This window comes from Salmo salar, chromosome ssa07, assembly GCF_905237065.1.
Source record: "Salmo salar chromosome ssa07, Ssal_v3.1, whole genome shotgun sequence".
NCBI classification, from domain to species: domain Eukaryota; kingdom Metazoa; phylum Chordata; class Actinopteri; order Salmoniformes; family Salmonidae; genus Salmo; species Salmo salar.
In genome coordinates this window covers 42191389-42211072 of record NC_059448.1, presented here as the reverse complement: position 1 = coordinate 42211072, position 19684 = coordinate 42191389, and the positions used below count along the sequence as shown (strand labels likewise).

Below are 19684 nucleotides of genomic sequence, written 5' to 3'. Positions count from 1 at the left end.
TTTTAAGTGTTTCTAAAATCCAATTTGCTGCCACTTGCAGTTATGGAATGTTTTCAGAGTATAATTCATTGGCTGATTCCCTGATGACCTGAATGGAATGTGATTCTTCCTTAACCCATAGCAAGTCTCACTCAGTCCCACTACTTCAAAATGGGGAAAGTCCTCAACAGCACTTCCAATTCCCAAACAGGCTTTTGGGCACTAGAGTTCTCTACATAACTATGAATGAAACTTCAATTAAAAAAACAAAGCCTACACAAAAATAATGATCTTTGTATCAGTCTTTAGTTACTGTTGCCTACAAAAATGTTAGCTTCATTCAAATAAAGCGGGTAAATCTGACATTCCCCATGGGTTGTGTCGTGGTAGCTGGCTGTCTAGACAGGGAGGACGGGTAATTCCAGGTCAACCCAAGGCTCCTGACATTTTAAGCTGTGCAGCTCCTGTTTGAATGAAACATCAGCAGTGGCACTGGTAGTGCATGGACGCTACAAGGTGGCGAAAGCGTTCCACAGGGATGCTGGCCCATGTTGACTCCAATGCTTCCCACAGTTGTGTTAAGTTGGCTGGATGTCCTTTGGGTGGTGGACCATTCTTGATACACACAGGAAACTGTTGCATGTGAAAAACTCAGTAGTGTTGCAATTGACACAAACTGGTGCATCCAGCACCTACTACCATAACCTGTTCAAAGGCACTTAAATATTTTGTCTTGCCCATTTACCCTCTGAATGGCTCACACACACAATCCATATCCCAAGGCTTTCAAAAATCATACGTGAACCTGTCTCCTCCCATTTATCTACACTGATTGGTGGATTTAAGTGCCTTAAGGGATCATATCTTGCACCTGGATTCACCTGGTCAGTCTATCATGGAATGAGAAAGTGTTCAAAATGTTTTGTGCACTCAGTGTACATCCCTACCTCCTTAAAACATGTTCCTACGTTATAATTGAATGTACAAAATCATGTGCAATTTACTTCAATCATAGTTTACAAAAGGAAAGTAAACATCTCTTTGACAAACCCTATGAAGACAGAAATACAGTGTGAGACAACAGTCAGCTTTGTGTGTGCGTCACGTTCTTCTCAAACCTATTGGAACATCTAATTGTGATTGCACCATACACTGTGTCATTGTGTGCCTTTGCCTTACACAAGTCTGAAAATAAACACTGGATTAAAAAAGTCATTTTTTATTCCGTTATGTGAAACAAAGTCAGATGTCAGTGGTTATGTTTGTGATCCAGGAATGATAAGCTGATAGTCGGGAGAATACTGCTGGTGTGCTGATGTCACAGCTCGGGCTGCCCCATGTCACAACACCAAAGAGGAAGAAGACCCCATTTATTTTCTGGCAGAGGAGTGGAGCACCAGAGTCCCCCTATAGATAGGGAAGAAAGAAAATGATACATTGTTATAGCTACATTACACTAATGTTAAAACAATGTCGTGAACGTTCGTGTGCACTAGTCCAGTCGGGTATTCAACATAACTTAGAATCATTCCTCATTTTTATGAAGACCACTCATTCACATCAGTACCGTTAGTTCAAAACCATTTATTGCTCCAAATCGTCACCCAGGTCTTCATGAGTACACCATAGAGTTAACCGCCCCACTGTACATACCATGCAGGAGACGGAGCCGGCTGGGTCTGTACACAGCTGAGTGTCCGTGATGAGATCCTCTCCCCAGGTCTCTCTACAAGCGGTCCTGTTGACCAGACCCAGCCTGGCCTGGTGCAGGGTGGTTCTGCTAACCTTCGCTAGGGGGAGACAAGAGAGCACATTATATAGAGAAGGATGCTGCCTATTTATGATCATGTGTAAGAGCAAGACCGATGAAACACCGTGGATCCAGGGGGAGGAGGAGTCCCTCCAGTTCCTCAGTGGTAAACCGTCCAACAACAGTACACGAGAACTTATGGTCAGGAGTGTAGAAATGTGTTGCTGTACATACGTGCCGAGTTGCTGGATCCCCAGCCTGTTGTAACACAGGACCAGCTGTCATCCAGCTTCACATCCTCATGTGGGAGGCAAACTGGAGACACAGTGTCATCTAGGGACATATCAGAGAAGAAAAAAAACACCAGAATAGGCATCCTAGATATGTCACATGCTTTAGGCCTGCAAGCCAAGTTAACGGTCCTGTAAACCCAGATAAACCATTCAAGCAATACAATCAGATCAGTGAGCTAAAGTAACCCATTCTGGAAGAGTATTTGATACCAATTCGAGCTGGAACACTGAGCTTGATGAGTGTGAGGTCAAAGGTCGGAGGGAAGGTTCCGTCGTGGGGGTGGCTGAACACCTCGTCCACCGGGATGGTCTGGGCAGCCATGAACCTCAGGTCGTGACCTCCCAGCACCACTGTGTCAACTGTAGCTCTGAAAGAGAGGAGAGAATAGACCCCAGGGGTACACGCAATGCCGTCGGTGGTACGCCAAATAAAAATATGATTCACTTTAAGAGGTTTTTATTTTTGCACATTTTCAAAACAGTCGATTTATATTTTCCAACGGGGGCTATACATTTGGGTGAGGTCCCCCCCCGTGCCAATTTCAAATAAGTCACGGGAGTTTGATGAGAATTAAGATGCCTTTCGAGTAGTAAGACATGTATAAAAGCAACAGATACCATTAATAAGAAAGGGGCTAGAAGTGTTTTATATGGTGACCTACCGAGTGGGTATGACAGGCAAGTCCCATACTATTGTGGAGGACTTAATTCTTCCTACTGCCACGGATATGGCTGGGACAATGCTGGGGGAAAAGGCCAAAACTATACAGACAACCACTTCATCAAAAAACACTTTCACTACGCATCAGTGACATGGCAGGAGATGTTTTGAAACAATTACTGCTTCGCATGCAAGCCAGTGAATTCTATGCATTATGGCTGGATGAGTCAGACGTGGTGGGCCTGGCACATGTCCGTTACGTTTATGGGGGGGGGGGAATCAATTAAGGATGACATCCTCTTCTGCAAACCACTGGAAAAAAACAGGAGAGAATTTTTAAAGTACTGGACAGCTTTGACATCAAATGGATGGTCAAGATGTGTTGGTATCTGTACTGACGGCATAAAACCCATAACAGGGAGACCGTGGAGTGGTAATGCACGTGCAAGCAGTTGCTCCCAATGCCACTTGGGTTCCCTGCAGCATCCACCGAGAGGCTCTTGCTGCCAAAGGAATGCCTGACAGCTTGAAAGACATTTTAGACACTACAATGAAAATGTTTAACTTCGTTAAAGCAAGGCCCCTGAACTCTCATGTATTTTCTGCACTATGCAATGATATGGGCAGTGAACATGTAACACTTTTACAACATACAGAGGTGCGCTGGTTATCAAGGGGCAAAGTAATTACATGTTTTTTTTTTAAATTGAGAGATGAGCCTAAAGTTCTTTACTGACCATCATTTTCACTTGTCTGACCGCTTGTCTGATGACGAGTTTCTCACATGACTGGCCTATCTGGGTGATGTTTTTTCCTCGCCTGAATGATCTGAATCTAGGATTACAGGGACTCTCCACAACTATATTCAATGTGCGGGACAAAATTGAGGCTATAATTAAGAAGCTGGAGCTCTTCTCTGTCTGCATTAACAAGGACAACACACAGGTCTTTTTATCATTGTATGATTTTTTTGTGTGCAAATGAACTCAAGCTTACGGACAATGTCAAAAGTTATATAGCGAAGCACCTGAGTGAGTTGGGTGCGCAATTACGCAGGTACTTTCCCGAAACGGATGACACAAACAACTGGGTTCTTTATCCCTTTCATGCCCTGCCTCCAGTCAACTTTCCGATATCTGAACAAGAGACCTTCGTCGAAATTGCAACAAGCGGTTCTGTGAAAATTGAATTTAAAATCAGAAGCCACTGCCAGATTTCTGGATTGGGCTGCGCTCAGAGTATCCTGCCTTGGCAAATCATGCTGTTAAGACACTGATGCCCTTTGCAACCACGTACCTATGTGAGAGTGGATTCTCCGCCCTCACTAGCATGAAAACTAAATACAGGCAAAGACTGTGTGAGGAAAATGATTTAAGACCGAGACTGTCTAATACAACATTTGCAGAATTGTGTGCATCCTTTCAAGGACATCCTTCATTAACATGTGGTGAGTTATTCACAATTTTTGGTGGACAAATAAGGTTTTATATGTAAGATGGCTAAATAAAGAGAAAATTGTTGATTATTATTATATTATGGCAAAACAACATTTGAGAGTGCGCTGACCCTGGTGCTAGAGGGGGTACACAGCTGGCGGTTGAATGTTTGAAGGGGTACGGGGCTATAAAAAGTTTGGGAACCACTGATGTAGAGGTTAGATTACAGACGATAGTGTGTGTCCTGTGTCGGTACTTGGTGACTGACTCACTTGCTGTGGCAGTGTTGCGGTGCCAGAACCCAGTGGTGGTGGATCAGGGTCCCGCTGCAATAATGTCTCCCTTTGGACTGCAGACTGACCTGCCAGGGCCAGGAGTTGGCGCACGCCTCTGTCACACTCCCCACCCGCACCTCACCCTCCAAGGTCACATACACCCCTGCCGGGCGGGAGTCCAGCCGGCAGGTCAATATCTTACTCTGACCACAACTCTCTGGGAGACAGGAAGAGGGTACAAGAAGGTTAGTGGTCAAACTGAATATGATCTGCTGTTTTGATAATGCAGTATTTTGATCAACAAAATACAATTTCATGTGCTGGCAGTAAGATTAAAATTAATCAGATATTCATTTTTTACTCCCGTAAAAGTTTATTTCAGGTAGTTAACCAATTTAGCAGTGACATAACCTACCTTCAGTCACAGTAATACCACCAGACATAGACCTGTCACCTGTTAAACATAAAAAAGGTCATAAATAAATCTCCTGAGTGCTTAAAATGAAGTCATTCTCTAGGGTTGGGCTCCAAGTGTGTACTTACCTTGAATTAATTCATTGATCCAGTCTAGGTAGACCTGTACTTTAGTATAGACCCCAGGCCTTTGGGCTCTACCACAGCCCACTCCCCAGCTGACCACTCCAGCCAACTCATACCTGGACCCTGTGTAGCAGGACAGAGGTCCACCTGAGTCACCCTGCAGGAACAACCACATCACCAGACGAGGATAAGAGAACAGAATTTTTATATGAAAGTAGAATACAATGAAAGGGATAAATACATGAAAGCATTGTCAGGGTTCGAGGTCACTACCTGGCAGGCGTCTACACCTCCTTCAGGGTCTCCAGCACAGAACATGGTGGGCTGAATTACACCACGGTAGAACTTGTTACAGTCCTCCAGGGACAGGCAGGTCACATTAACCTCCTGGAGTCTGTTGGCACGAGGACCATCTGAGAGTAGGAAGAGGGAGAAAGAGCACATGAAGAGGGGAAAACAAGTAACAGGACCTTCCTCACTGTGAATGATCAATTATGATTTAATGTCCGTTTAGACTTCAGAAGACCATACCTGACCTTTCTTATAAAAGAGGAGAAAAAAGGCAACTAAACTTCAAAAAGAAATGTAGGCAATCTACTGACTCTCTCTGGTGGTACCCCAGCCGGTCACTGTGCATTGCTTTTTGGGTTCAATTGGCCTCATCCAGATCTCTATGCGTCTCACACACTGGTTGAACGTCAGCGGGGTCGTCAGCTTCACCAGGGCAATGTCATGCATCTTTTTCATGCCGTTGTAATCCTTGTGGGTGACTATTTTTGAGACTGCAACCAACTGAAAACAAAAATAAATGTGCCTAAACAGTTAATGTCAATGCAGAATAGTAATACAGAAACAACAAAAAATCTGTTTAAATGACTTGAATGTAGTCCGTCCACGTCTGCATCCCACCTGTTGACATTCTTCATCAGGATTCTCAAGGTCGTGTTTTCCCGCCATCACAGTCCAGAAATCCACTTTGTTATACCTGTAAAACACCATCCATAATTACTTTGATTTCTCTACCTATACATCTATTCCATTTATTGTTACTTGAACTTCCAGAACAACTCACTGCTTGAAGCAGTGTGCGGCAGTCAGAACCCACTGAGGGGCGATGATGGCACCACCACAGGCTGGCATGGTGGTAAAGCGTAGGGATACCTGCCATGGCCAGGAGTGGGCCCAGGCCTCCACACCACCAATGATCCTCACCTCCATCTCCTGCTCTGGCATGAAGGAGCGAACCCCTGCCAGATCTGCAACAAAGCTCAGAGGTTACAGGTTTCTTTATTGGTGTGCAGGGACAAGTTACTCACTGCATCAGGACATGTGGGTGGCCTTAGTTTTAAGTGCTTAGTATAGCAGTGCATGTCTGGTCTTGCCAGTAGGGCTGATGCTACCAGTGTTTGTGTATGTCATTGTGCGCATTACATATAGCCAGAATAGATTCTGAACCTACGCTTGCTTACAGCTGCCCAAGAGTTTTCCCAGACTTAAAGGCTTTAATTGCAACAAGTTCCTCCTCTGTAATTTGGCTTTCACATGAGTCTCTGTACAGAAGTTAATTTTACATTATAGAAAAAATCCATACCTCTAACTAGTGGAGATGGAGACTGAAACGAAAATATATGCTTAAAGTACTTTGCTTCAGCTTTCAAAATATTGGTTTGGTGAATTGTGGGTGACTGTCATTTGTAACAAGTTAAAGTAAATTATTTTTGGAGATTAAATATTTAAAAAATAAAAAAAATTGCATTTTTCCACATATTCCATCCAATTCACTTTATAATATATTACACTTGATCTTAAGTTCCTCCATTTATTTTCCCTCCAACTTATTCTGTGCCTCTATGTTAGTTTTTATTAACATCTGTACGGTTAGTCCCATTTCCTTTGTTAATACGAACTCTTTTGACCTAAATTGTATTTGTTTTAAAGATTAGTATTGAATCGCATGGCCTCTAAAGCCACATTTAAAAGTGTCCCATACAATAAGGGATCTGCTGTACTGTACCTACTGTATGCAGTGTCGGAAAAAGTCCGTTATAAATTATTCTGTCCTAGTTAACTTTTTTTTAAATCATCCAATAGACTGATTAAATTTCCAATATCCTCGCCCACGTGGAAATTCTGTAAGAGTAATGTATACGCCAATTATTTGATGGTCCGAGCGCATTCTGTCAGCACTTTATATTTTGGTGCCAGGGAGAATGACATAAGAAAGTAGTCAAGACGACTAGCTTGATTGAGCCTCCGCCATGTAGATCTCACGGGCTCAGGATATTTATGCGTCCATTTATGCACTAGTTTCAATATATCGAAGACATTCGTGATTTCCTTAAGTGCATGAGGGTGATAGTTTGTAGTGCGATTTATTTTACGGTCCATCGAGTTATTTAAAACCGTATTATAATCTCCCACCATAATAATAATAGAGCATTGTATTGCTTGATCAATTATTATATATTTTCAAAGCAGCATGGATCATCAGTATTCGGACCATATAGATTAATGAGCCAAATCCGTTTGTGGTCCAATAACATATTTAAAATAATCCATCTACCTTCCGGATCTGTTTGGACAATTTGCACATTCAGATCGAAAATTATTGTTAATTAATATCATCAACCCTTTTGAGTTTCTATGCCCATGGGAAAATTATATTTGCCTCCCCCTACCAGTCCTTTTCCCACACAACTTCATCTAAAAATTGTTGAATGCGTGTCCTGTAAACAACAGATATTATATTCCATCTCTTTAAGCCAGGTAAATACTGATCCGTCGTTTCTTACTGTCCGCTAAACCATTTCAATTACAACTGGCTATACGTATTTCACCATAATGAGACTCAATTCCATTTATCATAATGTTTGTAAACTTACCATTAAAAAGTAGTACAATTGAGTGTCCATATAGCTGTACCGTGATATTTGCGTCGCTACTAAGTAAACCTCCAATTGTTCTCCACTATTCCACCCGCTAAAACCTACTTCCCCACCATCCCAGGTTGTGTTGTAGTCAGTGACAGGCAGACCACCCCTGTTCCACGGGATCCTAGGGACTTTAAGAGATTGGGACCCGTCCTTTAAGAAGAGCACAGTACCATCGCCCTCACCTCGATTCCTTTAGGATTCGCTGTTAAACGTGTTCTTCCATACCTTCAAATTGAAATCCGCTGGTGAGGGTTGCATTTTCCTCTTCTGTTCCGTTCAATGCACCATTTTCAAGATTCTGTACGATTTCAGTCTGGTTACGTAAATCTAAAGAGAATAGTATTTTTTTTTTTAAATGTTTAAAAAAATCAAAATCACAGAAGCACTGGCAACAAAACTAGAATGAAAATGAATGTGTTGCCCTTACCGTGCTGGATTCCAAGCCCCAACAGAGACAGATACACAATTAGGAAAACACACATTTTCATCCAAAGGGCATTAAAAAGTTTGGCGTAAGACTGATGGCCCAATCGGAATAAAAGTGACACGGGTAAATGACACTTGACAATGTGCCTTTCTACTTTCAAGCACTCATCAGCTTCCCACGCTGCACCTGCCAACATCATCACCTAATTAGATTCCTTAACATGTAATGTACCCACTAGGCCAGATGAGGGCAGTATAGACCCATTTCATATGACTTTCTCCCGTTCACAATGATAGGGCAACTCCTATTGATCAGACACCTCACAGCACACACACCGACACCAGTTAATAAAACATATATTTATTTGTATGGTGCAAATCAATCTCAGTCATTGCACTAGTCAGTTCATCTTTATCCTATTGTACATTCCACATAAAATATTAATTCACGATCATCATAGCGACATCAACAGCAACAAATAATACGCAGCGTCAGAAATGTTGAGCGGATCAGAGGGTCCGTGTTAGGCCTTAGGGGGAGTCTACAGACACTAAGCTTACTTGTACTTGTAGAAGGCTACATTGAGCAGACGTTGCTTGCTTCTCAGAGGCTCTGCCATAGCTTGAGGTTAAAAGCACATGTTGTCATCGTGTTCACGGAGCACGCTGATACTGTCTGTGTTGTAACAGGGGTTATGTATCCCAGACAAGCTCAGGCTAAGGGGTTGCAGGGGCCACATTTGAGTCAAGGCAAGCCCAAACCTAAGCATGGATATACAGTGACTTCAGAAAACTATCCTTCATGTTGGCAAAATGCAATTTGTCTTCCAGCTAGAATGATATTGTTGGAGCGTTTACTGTGAACATGACACCCAATACATTTCAAAATCTCAACATGGGTTTACTTATGGTTTTGCTCATCAGCAGAGATGAGGGAAGTGATCACAGATGTAGAGCCTAAAACAGGATTTAACATGAAATTAAATACGAAAACAAATAAAACTAAACAAAACTTTTTAAAAAGCAGATCAGTTTGTTTGAAGCTTTTTCAGGCTGGGCAATGTGTGGAGCTTATGGTGCTGTCTTAAAGAGAGCTGATCCAATCTGCTCCAATTTGAAGTGCTGCTGGCTGAATCTCCATCTCCACTCCTTAGGGTCCTCTCTCCATCTGCTTCCCCCAGAATGTGACTCCCGTCACAGGCTTAACCAGCCTCATGCTCCCCTGGAAGCTCCATCACCCCCAGTCTGATTCCATACCCTGCAACCCTGTCATGTTCACCATAATCTCACATCATCAACCAGGTAGGTCGACTTCAGAAGAAGGTATTTGTTTTAACCGTACTGTTGGGGCATCTAGGGTCCTTGGTCCCCAACTCATGACCAGGATAGTGCTGTGTCTCTGGGTTAGTCTAGGCCCCGGTCAGCCTCCTCTCCAGCCGGTCCAACTTGGCCAGGTTCTCCTTTAGCAGCTTGGAGCCAGGGGTTAGGATCAGGGCCCTCTGGTAGTACTGCCTGGCTGCTGCATAGTCTCCCTGCAGTGGATCAAATACAGACGTTTATCAGCTCTCATCCTTTGCCATATATGCTTGATTTGCAATTCAGGTATAATCAAAGACTTTGATGGCTTGTAAATGGCTTTTGACTTGTGCAAACAAACTCTACTGTGTAGTCATAGTACCTTGATATGTTGAATTCCTCCCATGTTCATCCAAGCCTGCGATTGGTCAGGCTTTAGTTCCACTACCAGCTTGTAGCTCTGTAATGAAGACCACGCATACCTTAATATAAAGTAGTTACAACCAACGATCACTAGATGGCTGTAGGGTTCTTATGCTCGGACTATAAAGTGAATATGAAGGGAGAAAAGTTGATTTATAACATTACTGAAACTTTAAATCGACGCAACATGTTGTGTGTCTTTGAACACCAAACACCCTGAAACAATAGAATATGCAATCAAAATACAGCAAGCAGACATTGGATCCACTTCAACATTGTCAACCGCCACGCCCGAAGCCCGCATTATCTCAATTGGCCCTTTTGTGTCTTTTCTTAGAAGGGGAACAACACCCGAACAAGAGCTGGAGCCCTGGCGCCCGGCCAAGACCCGCTGAGAGAGCCAGAACTGCAGAGTTTATCTCTAGAAGAAACCCTGAGAATAAACTGTTCAACATAGCAGGCCTTTGTTGACTTCCTGAACTGAAGAAAGACGGAGAGATGGAGGGAGCGAAAGCGAGTGAGAGAGTGGAAAGGGAGAGAGAGTCAGGGAGGGAGCGGAAAGACAGAGAGACTTGCTCTCTAAGTAAAGAGAGAGAGAGAGGAAAGAGAGACCTGCTGTATAAGCAGAGTTCAGCACAAGAGGAAAAAAAAAACGAAAGAAAGACGGAGGGAAGAGAAATAAGTTTATCTTAGGACACACTCTCTCTTGTGAGAAGTGTGGTTGGGGGGAAATGGGCTTATTTGTTGATGCAGATAGTGGAGGAGATATGGTGTTATTTTAGTGACAAGGGGGGGAAAGATCAAGGCAGCGAAAGGCCTGGAACGCTGTTTGATATGATTTTATTTGCAAACATTGTATCTCTTCTCTCTCAAGTGTGTCCGCTTGAACAGGAGAAAAAACACACCCGGCGCTTACAAGATCCACAGGCGCCCTTCAAACCCCTGCAGATAACATACTTCATGTAGGAGATGCAAATTGTGTTGTTTTGAGTCAAGGCAAGCCCAAAAATATGTTATTTTCTTTATTCCTAGTAGCTTTCGGGGAGATTGGGATATATGAGCCAATTAGTGGTTTTGTTTTGTAAGAGGTAAAGTTTGAGGTTATAGGAGGTTCTAAAGTTATTCACAGAGGTGAAAGGAGAGAAAAGAAAAGAGAAGGGAAAGGTCGATAATGAGGGAGAGAGAGGGGTTATGCCGGTGAGGAGGGAGAGAGAGGGGGTTATGCCGGTGAGGAGGGAGAGAGAGAGGGGTTATGCCGGTGAGGAGGGAGAGAGAGAGGGGTTATGCCGGTGAGGAGGGAGAGAGAGGGGTTATGCCGGTGAGGAGGGAGAGAGAGGGGTTATGCTGGTGAGGAGGGAGAGAGAGAGGGGTTATGCCGGTGAGGAGGGAGAGAGAGGGGTTATGCTGGTGAGGAGGGAGAGAGAGGGGTTATGCTGGTGAGGAGGGAGAGAGAGAGGGGTTATGCTGGTGAGGAGGGAGAGAGAGGGGTTATGCTGGTGAGGAGGGAGAGAGAGGGGTTATGCCGGTGAGGAGGGAGAGAGAGGGGTTATGCCGGTGAGGAGGGAGAGAGAGGGGTTATGCCGGTGAGGAGGGAGAGAGAGGGGTTATGCCGGTGAGGAGGGAGAGAGAGGGGTTATGCCGGTGAGGAGGGAGAGAGAGGGGGTTATGCCGGTGAGGAGGGAGAGAGAGGGGTTATGCCGGTGAGGAGGGAGAGAGAGGGGTTATGCCGGTGAGGAGGGAGAGAGAGGGGTTATGCCGGTGAGGAGGGAGAGAGAGAGGGGTTATGCCGGTGAGGAGGGAGAGAGAGGGGTTATGCCGGTGAGGAGGGAGAGAGAGAGGGGTTATGCCGGTGAGGAGGGAGAGAGAGGGGTTATGCCGGTGAGGAGGGAGAGAGAGGGGGTTATGCCGGTGAGGAGGGAGAGAGAGGGGTTATGCCGGTGAGGAGGGAGAGAGAGGGGTTATGCCGGTGAGGAGGGAGAGAGAGGGGTTATGCCGGTGAGGAGGGAGAGAGAGGGGTTATGCCGGTGAGGAGGGAGAGAGAGGGGTTATGCCGGTGAGGAGGGAGAGAGAGGGGTTATGCCGGTGAGGAGGGGAGAGAGAGGGGTTATGCGGTGAGGAGGGAGAGAGAGGGGTTATGCCGGTGAGGAGGGAGAGAGAGGGGTTATGCCGGTGAGGAGGGAGAGAGAGGGGTTATGCCGGTGAGGAGGGAGAGAGAGGGGTTATGCCGGTGAGGAGGGAGAGAGAGGGGTTATGCCGGTGAGGAGGGAGAGAGAGGGGTTATGCCGGTGAGGAGGGAGAGAGAGGGGTTATGCCGGTGAGGAGGGAGAGAGAGGGGTTATGCCGGTGAGGAGGGAGAGAGAGGGGTTATGCCGGTGAGGAGGGAGAGAGAGGGGTTATGCGGTGAGGAGGGAGAGACAGGGGTTATGCCGGTGAGGAGGGAGAGAGAGGGGTTATGCCGGTGAGGAGGGAGAGAGAGGGGTTATGCCGGTGAGGAGGGAGAGAGAGGGGTTATGCCGGTGAGGAGGGAGAGAGAGGGGTTATGCCGGTGAGGAGGGAGAGAGAGGGGTTATGCCGGTGAGGAGGGAGAGAGAGGGGTTATGCCGGTGAGGAGGGAGAGAGAGAGGGGTTATGCCGGTGAGGAGGGAGAGAGAGGGGTTATGCCGGTGAGGAGGGAGAGAGAGGGGTTATGCCGGTGAGGAGGGAGAGAGAGGGGTTATGCCGGTGAGGAGGGAGAGAGAGGGGTTATGCCGGTGAGGAGGGAGAGAGAGGGGTTATGCCGGTGAGGAGGGAGAGAGAGGGGTTATGCCGGTGAGGAGGGAGAGAGAGGGGTTATGCCGGTGAGGAGGGAGAGAGAGGGGTTATGCCGGTGAGGAGGGAGAGAGAGGGGGGTATGCCGGTGAGGAGGGCGAGAGAGGGGTTATGCCGGTGAGAAGGGAGAGAGAGGGGGGTATGCCGGTGAGGAGGGAGAGAGAGGGGGGTATGATGGTGAGGAGGGAGAGAGGGGTATGACAGTGAGGACGGAGAGAAGAGGGTGTAATGTTGAGGAGGGAGAGAGAGAGGGGTATGATGGTGAGGAGGGAGAGAGAGGGTGTAATGTTGAGGAGGGAGAGAAGAGGGGTATGATGGTGAGGAGGGAGAGAAGAGGGTGTAATGTTGAGGAGGGAGAGAGAGGGGTATGATGGTGAGGAGGGAGAGAGGGGTATGATGGTGAGGAGGGAGAGAGGGGTATGATGGTGAGGAGGGAGAGAGGGGTATGATGGTGAGGAGGGAGAGAGGGGTATAATGGTGAGGAGGGAGAGAGGGGTATGATGTGAGGACGGAGAGAAGAGGGTGTAATGTTGAGGAGGGAGAGAGGGGTATGATGGTGAGGATGGAGAGAAGAGGGTGTAATGTTGTGGAGGGAGAGAGGGGTATGATGGTGAGGAGGGAGAGAGGGGTATGATGGTGAGGAGGGAGAGAGGGGTATGATGGTGAGGAGGGAGAGAGAGGGGCATGATGGTGAGGAGGGAGAGAGAGGGGTATGATGGTGAGGAGGGAGAGAGGGGGTATGATGGTGAGGAGGGAGAGAGGGGTATGATGGTGAGGAGGGAGAGAGGGGTATGATGGTGAGGATGGAGAGAGGGGTATAATGGTGAGGATGGAGAGAGGGGTATGATGGTGAGGAGGGAGAGAAGAGGGTGTAATGTTGAGGAGGGAGAGAGAGGGGTATGATGGTGAGGAGGGAGAGAGAGGGGTATGATGGTGAGGAGGGAGAGAGAGGGTGTAATGTTGAGGAGGGAGAGAGGGGTATGATGGTGAGGAGGGAGAGAGGGGTATGATGTGAGGACGGAGAGAAGAGGGTGTAATGTTGAGGAGGGAGAGAGAGGGGTATGATGGTGAGGAGGGAGAGAGAGGGGTATGATGGTGAGGAGGGAGAGAGAGGGTGTAATGTTGAGGAGGAAGAGAGGGGTATGATGGTGAGGAGGGAGAGAGGGGTATGATGGTGAGGAGGGAGAGAGGGGTATGATGGTGAGGAGGGAGAGAGAGGGTGTAATGTTGAGGAGGGAGAGAGAGGGTGTAATGTTGAGGAGGGAGAGAGGGGTATGATGGTGAGGAGGGAGAGAGAGGGGTATGATGGTGAGGAGGGAGAGAGAGGGTGTAATGTTGAGGAGGGAGAGAGAGGGGTATGATGGTGAGGAGGGAGAGAGGGGGTATGATGGTGAGGAGGGAGAGAGGGGTATGATGGTGAGGAGGGAGAGAGAGGGTGTAATGGTGAGGAGGGAGAGAGAGGGGTATGATGGTGAGGAGGGAGAGAGAGGGGTATGATGGTGAGGAGGGAGAGAGAGGGTGAAATGTTGAGGAGGGAGAGAGAGGGGTATGATGGTGAGGAGGGAGAGAGGGGTATGATGGTGAGGAGGGAGAGAGAGGGGTATGATGGTGAGGAGGGAGAGAGAGGGGTATGATGGTGAGGAGGGAGAGAGGGGTATGATGGTGAGGAGGGAGAGAGAGGGTGTAATGTTGAGGAGGGAGAGAGAGGGGTATGATGGTGAGGAGGGAGAGAGAGGAGTATGATGGTGAGGGGGGAGAGAGGGGTGTAATGTTGAGGAGGGAGAGAGAGGGGTATGATGGTGAGGAGGGAGAGAGAGGAGAGCGTCAAGCAGGAGACAGTTAATTCGGTTGGAGAGATTGAAACATTAGTGGATGAGGAGAGAGGGAGTCTGAGGGAGAAGAGAGAGCAGATGGAAAAGTATGCAGAGTAATGAGGGGGTGTGTGTGTGTGTGTGTGTGTGTAGCCTCCTGTACCTCGAAGGCTCTGTCCAGCTGGTTCATCTCTCTGAGCTGGTTGCCCTTGGAGAAGTGAAGCTCTGCCCTGACAGACACGTCTATGGGGTTCTGCAGTAGGGCCTTGTCTAGAGCATCCAGAGCCTGGAGGAAGAGGAGAGAATTAGTACACATATACAGAGGTTACTACACACACACACACACACACACACACACACACACACACACACACACACACACACACACACACGTGTATGCGCACACGCGTGCACACACACACACTGGGATTCTGATGAGACGTGTGTGGACTGTATCACCAGTGTTACACTTGTGTACACACCCTTCCATGGCTTGGGATAGACTTCCATGGCTAGGGATAGACTTCCATGGCTAGGGATAGACTTCCATGGCTAGGGATAGACTTCCATGGCTTGGGATAGACTTCCATGGCTAGGGATAGACTTCCATGGCTTGGGATAGACTTCCATGGCTTGGGATAGACTTCCATGGCTAGGGATAGACTTCCATGGCTAGGGATAGACTTCCATGGCTAGGGATAGACTTCCATGGCTAGGGATAGACTTCCATGGCTTGGGATAGACTTCCATGGCTTGGGATAGACTTCCATGGCTAGGGATAGACTTCCATGGCTTGGGATAGACTTCCATGGCTAGGGATAGACTTCCATGGCTAGGGATTGACTTCCATGGCTTGGGATAGACTTCCATGGCTAGGGATAGACTTCCATGGCTTGGGATAGACTTCCATGGCTAGGGATTGACTTCCATGGCTAGGGATAGACTTCCATGGCTTGGGATTGACTTCCATGGCTTGGGATAGACTTCCATGGCTTGGGATAGACTTCCATGGCTAGGGATAGACTTCCATGGCTAGGGATAGACTTCCATGGCTAGGGATAGACTTCTATGGCTAGGGATAGACTTCCATGGCTTGGGATAGACTTCCATGGCTAGGGATAGACTTCCATGGCTTGGGATAGACTTCCATGGCTTGGGATAGACTTCCATGGCTAGGGATAGACTTCCATGGCTAGGGATTGACTTCCATGGCTTGGGATAGACTTCCATGGCTAGGGATAGACTTCCATGGCTTGGGATAGACTTCCATGGCTAGGGATAGACTTCCATGGCTAGGGATTGACTTCCATGGCTTGGGATTGACTTCCATGGCTTGGGATAGACTTCCATGGCTTGGGATAGACTTCCATGGCTAGGGATAGACTTCCATGGCTAGGGATAGACTTCCATGGCTAGGGATAGACTTCCATGGCTAGGGCTGACAGTGAGGACTTGTGAAGAGCAGAATCAACAACCTCTGCATAAACAAAACAGTTGCTTTGTGAGAAGGTGATAACCGTTGAAGGTGTAAACCCGTGTTCACAGTTAGCCATTGTTATGTCATTTTAACCTAAAAGCCCCAGCAGCCTTGCCTTGGCCCCAAGACTGAGCAGGTCCACTGAGGCCATGGTCCAGTGAGTCCCAGGAGCCGGGCTGGAAACACAAAAGTCTGAGGCTTTTTGGTAAAACACCAGGCTAAATCCTCGTTGGAAATGCACCATGACATATCAGAGAGAGAGAGACAGACTCGTCATTCACTGGCTGATGAGCAGAGAAAAGGTCGTCAGAGAGAGATTTAAAGAAAGAAAAAAAGAGAGTGAGGCTGATTATAGTAGTAGACAGTGTTCTGTGGGAGAGAGAGAGAGAGAGAGAGCGGAAAGCTGAGAGATTTGAAGGGGAAAGAAAAGAACGAGGAAGAGAGAGTTGGGAACTTAATATAATTTACTTTTGCCTCTGGGAGAGAGAAGTCTCATCCTCGAGATAACATAAATATCCTCAATCGCTTTTATTTTCCCTTCCCTTTGACAGAAAGAGAGAGAAAAAAAAGCATTTATAAAACCCCCATTAAGGGGATATCGAGATAGTGTAGCTAACAGATCTGGAAGCGTAGCAGTATCCCTGGTGAGTTAGTATGTAGACACTAGACAGAAACACACGAAAACTATCCAAAGGGAGGATGGTGTAATATTCACTCTGTCTTCTGTCTGAGAGACTGAGAGAAACGTCCTCTATAGTCCAGCCTTTCTCAAACCCAGGTTCGTGGGCCGCCGCCAGTCCCTAGAGGAATGCCTGAAAAAGCCCTACTGAGTGCACTGGATTCGTCTCGATCTACTAAATCTGTCGTGCTTGGTTCATAGAACCATGGTTACGTGAGTAACCTCCAATCTCCGATAAACGAAGGTCGTGACAAACAGAGCGCTTTCTTTTTTTCTTCCTACAAGTTCGGCTTTAACTTTTGACTGGTCGGAGCTATTAGCTATTATGACCCCCATCACCGAAAGCCGTGACTCTCAGCAACATGGACGTACCCGCCGTTTCCCTCTACGGCGCTCACAAGCCGCGCAGGACACGTTGGAACGGACTGTGACAAAATCCCATTGGAAAGCAATGCAGATCTTCTTCCCAATACCTTTCCCAAGCATTTCAGTGACTACATACCATAAATCATTTAGATTGAAAGGTGGCCTCCCTGATTTGACATATCTTAGTGTGTTACTATGTTTATTGAGGTAATGGCAGCAAGACCTAGTTCAACATTTTCATCAAATAATATTTCTATTTTTGTTTTGTTGATGATACTACCAGGTGTCCTAAAATAGAGAATCAAATAGCTTGATGGACTATGTTATTACTGTCCTAAACAAATGATATGTTTAGCTCCCTGCCTGTGCCATTAAACCCCTCCAACTCATCCAGAACGCCGCAGCCCGTCTGGTGTTCAACCTTCCCAAGTTCTCTCACGTCACCCCCCCCGCTCTCTCCACTGGCTTCTAGTTGAAGCTCGCATCCGCTACAAGACCATGGTGATTGCCTACGGAGCTGTGAAGGGAACGGCACCTCCATACCTTCAGGCTCTGATCAGGCCCTACACCCAAACAAGGGCACTGCGTTCATCCACCTCTGGCCTGCTGGCCCCCCTACCTCTGAGGAAGCACAGTTCCCGCTCAGCCCAGTCAAAACTGTTCGCTGCTCAGGCACCCCAATGGTGGAACAAGCTCCCTCACGACGCCAGGACAGTGGAGTCAATCACCACCTTCCGGAGACACCTGAAACCCCACCTCTTTAAGGAATACCTAGGATAGGATAAAGTAATCCTTCTAACCCCCCCCACCCCTTAAAAGATTTAGATGCACTATTGTAAAGTGGTTGTTCCACTGGATATCATAAGGTGAATGCACCATTTTGTAAGTCGCTCTGGATAAGAGCGTCTGCTAAATGACTTAAATGTAAATGTAAATATGTGTTAGGCCCAGGAGGCTGGTGGCACCTTAATGCGGGAGGACGGCTCGGGATAATGACTGGAGCAGAATCAGTGGAATGGTATCATATACATCAAACACATGGTTTCCAGGTGGTTGATGCCATTCCATTCGCTCCGTTCCAGACATTATTATGAGCCGTCCTCCCCTCAGCAGCCTCCACTGGTGTTAGGGTAGTACATATCATAGAGAAAATGCATTGAAAAATTGGTGTTCTGATTAAAAAAAGCAATTGTCAATATTTTTATACCAAAGCGGTCCCCAGAGGGAAAAAAAGGCCTTATCTTGCCGGTCCCTGGCACAAAAAAAATTGCTGCTCTAGTCACCCCCCCCACATCTGTGTTATTTTAGGAAGGAAATACTATTTTTAGCAACGAGGCTAAATCTCAAATAGCACCCAATTCCATATAAGTAGTGCACTACACAGGGGTAAGGGTGCCATTTGGGACACAAAGATTACATCCATTCTGTTAGAGTGTCTACAGATGAGCCGCCAGAGACGGAGGGGTGGAATGAGCGATGGAACCAGGGACGGCGGTGGAGAAGGAGAATGTAATCAGGATGGAGAGATGAAGTGAATGAAGTAAAGGATGAACGATCAGTGTGAACAGATGGGGATGGGATCCTGTGAGACTCGGAGGAGACATAATCTAGATGTGATGGGTTTCCATAGCAACCACTGTTTCCGCGGCGATCACTGTTGCTGACCCTGAGGTGATAAGGATTGTTCTGTTTTTCTTGACCGTCTCGGTCCTTCGCCCATCCCCCATCTCGCTCTCTCTATTCTTCTTACTCTTTCCCGTTCTTTCTTTCAAAAGGCAGACACCACAGAGCCAACAACACACGCACCTCTGTGTAGTTGCCCCGTTTGCTGTAGATGGCAGACAGTAGGCGGTAACACTCGATGCAGCTCCCCTGCTTCGATATGATGCCCAGAGTCATCTTCTCTGCCTCTTTAGAGCGGCCTGCCATGGCTAACACTTGTGCCTGTATAGGGAGAGGGAGAGAGAGAGAGGGAGGAAGGGAGAGGGCAATTCAGGGCCAGACATCTGTTGGTGCTGTCCTGGTTATGACTGCAGCATGTGGCGCCTACATGCCTGCATGTGTGTGTGCCTGCGTGTGTTGTGCCTCACCAGAGCCAGCCAGATATCGGTGCTGTCTGGCTGTAGCGTAGCCGCCTCGCGGTACACCTGCAGAGCCTCCTCATAGCGTCCTGTGTTGTAGTACAGCGCCCCTAGTGGCGTCAGGATGTCCACCTTCCTCGTCACCTGCAGGGCTCTGGGGTCAAAGGTCAGGGAGAGGTCAATGGAAGGTCAACAAGAGCTCGTACAAGGTCACACAGGACAGCTCCACCCATGACTCTCTCCTCTGGACAATGGGCTCTTGGCTAGTGTTGCTCTCGTTTTGACTTGTGAATCTCTCCCATTATTCCCAAATTGGTTGCCACCCTTAACTCACTTTTTATACCAAGACTCCGCCTCCTTGTTCTCACTGGAGGAGCGAAGGAGGCGGCCCAAGTTTACCATGGCGACGTAGTGCGACGGCTTGAGACGCACGGCATGCTGGTAGTGGGC

At 47.2% G+C, this 19684-nt stretch overlaps 2 protein-coding genes across 3 annotated transcripts in view; both read right to left on the bottom strand.

Annotated features, from left to right (window-relative positions):
* Positions 1 to 1181: 1181 nt before the first annotated feature.
* On the bottom strand, positions 1182 to 8475 carry LOC106609307 (transmembrane protease serine 9-like). The gene is made up of 13 exons (XM_014207976.2): positions 8295 to 8475; positions 8093 to 8194; positions 6007 to 6190; positions 5844 to 5919; positions 5537 to 5726; positions 5208 to 5347; positions 4938 to 5091; positions 4810 to 4848; positions 4392 to 4611; positions 2233 to 2390; positions 1964 to 2062; positions 1633 to 1769; positions 1182 to 1386 (listed from the first exon to the last, which is right to left on the bottom strand). The coding sequence occupies exons 1-13, from the start codon at positions 8353 to 8355 to the stop codon at positions 1222 to 1224; spliced, it is 1725 nt and encodes a 574-aa protein (XP_014063451.2). The 5' UTR covers positions 8356 to 8475; the 3' UTR covers positions 1182 to 1221.
* Positions 8476 to 8638: 163 nt separating this feature from the next.
* The window catches only part of LOC106609308 (protein O-mannosyl-transferase TMTC1), an 87758-nt gene continuing 76712 nt past the window's right edge, over positions 8639 to 19684 (bottom strand). For both annotated transcript variants that reach the window (XM_014207977.2, XM_014207978.2), the window contains 6 exons: positions 19569 to 19684; positions 19244 to 19388; positions 18960 to 19097; positions 14795 to 14917; positions 9972 to 10049; positions 8639 to 9825 (listed from right to left, as the gene is read on the bottom strand). The exon at positions 19569 to 19684 is cut by the window's right edge and continues 20 nt beyond it. In XM_014207977.2, coding sequence (XP_014063452.2) covers positions 9703 to 9825; positions 9972 to 10049; positions 14795 to 14917; positions 18960 to 19097; positions 19244 to 19388; positions 19569 to 19684 — 723 coding nt within the window. In that variant the 3' untranslated portion in view covers positions 8639 to 9702. The remainder of the gene's footprint in view (positions 9826 to 9971; positions 10050 to 14794; positions 14918 to 18959; positions 19098 to 19243; positions 19389 to 19568) is intronic.

What these genes read in the sequence shown, in the direction of transcription:
- LOC106609307 (XM_014207976.2), bottom strand. Translation starts at nt 8,355, where the DNA reads ATGAAAATGTGTGTTTTCCTAATTGTGTATCTGTCTCTGTTGGGGCTT. An exon ending in GATCAATGAATTAATTCAAG is followed by an intron (nt 4,849 to 4,937) that starts GTAAGTACACAC and finishes TATGTTTAACAG; the next exon opens with GTGACAGGTCTATGTCTGGT. An exon ending in CCGCAACACTGCCACAGCAA is followed by an intron (nt 2,391 to 4,391) that starts GTGAGTCAGTCA and finishes CCTCTCTTTCAG; the next exon opens with AGCTACAGTTGACACAGTGG.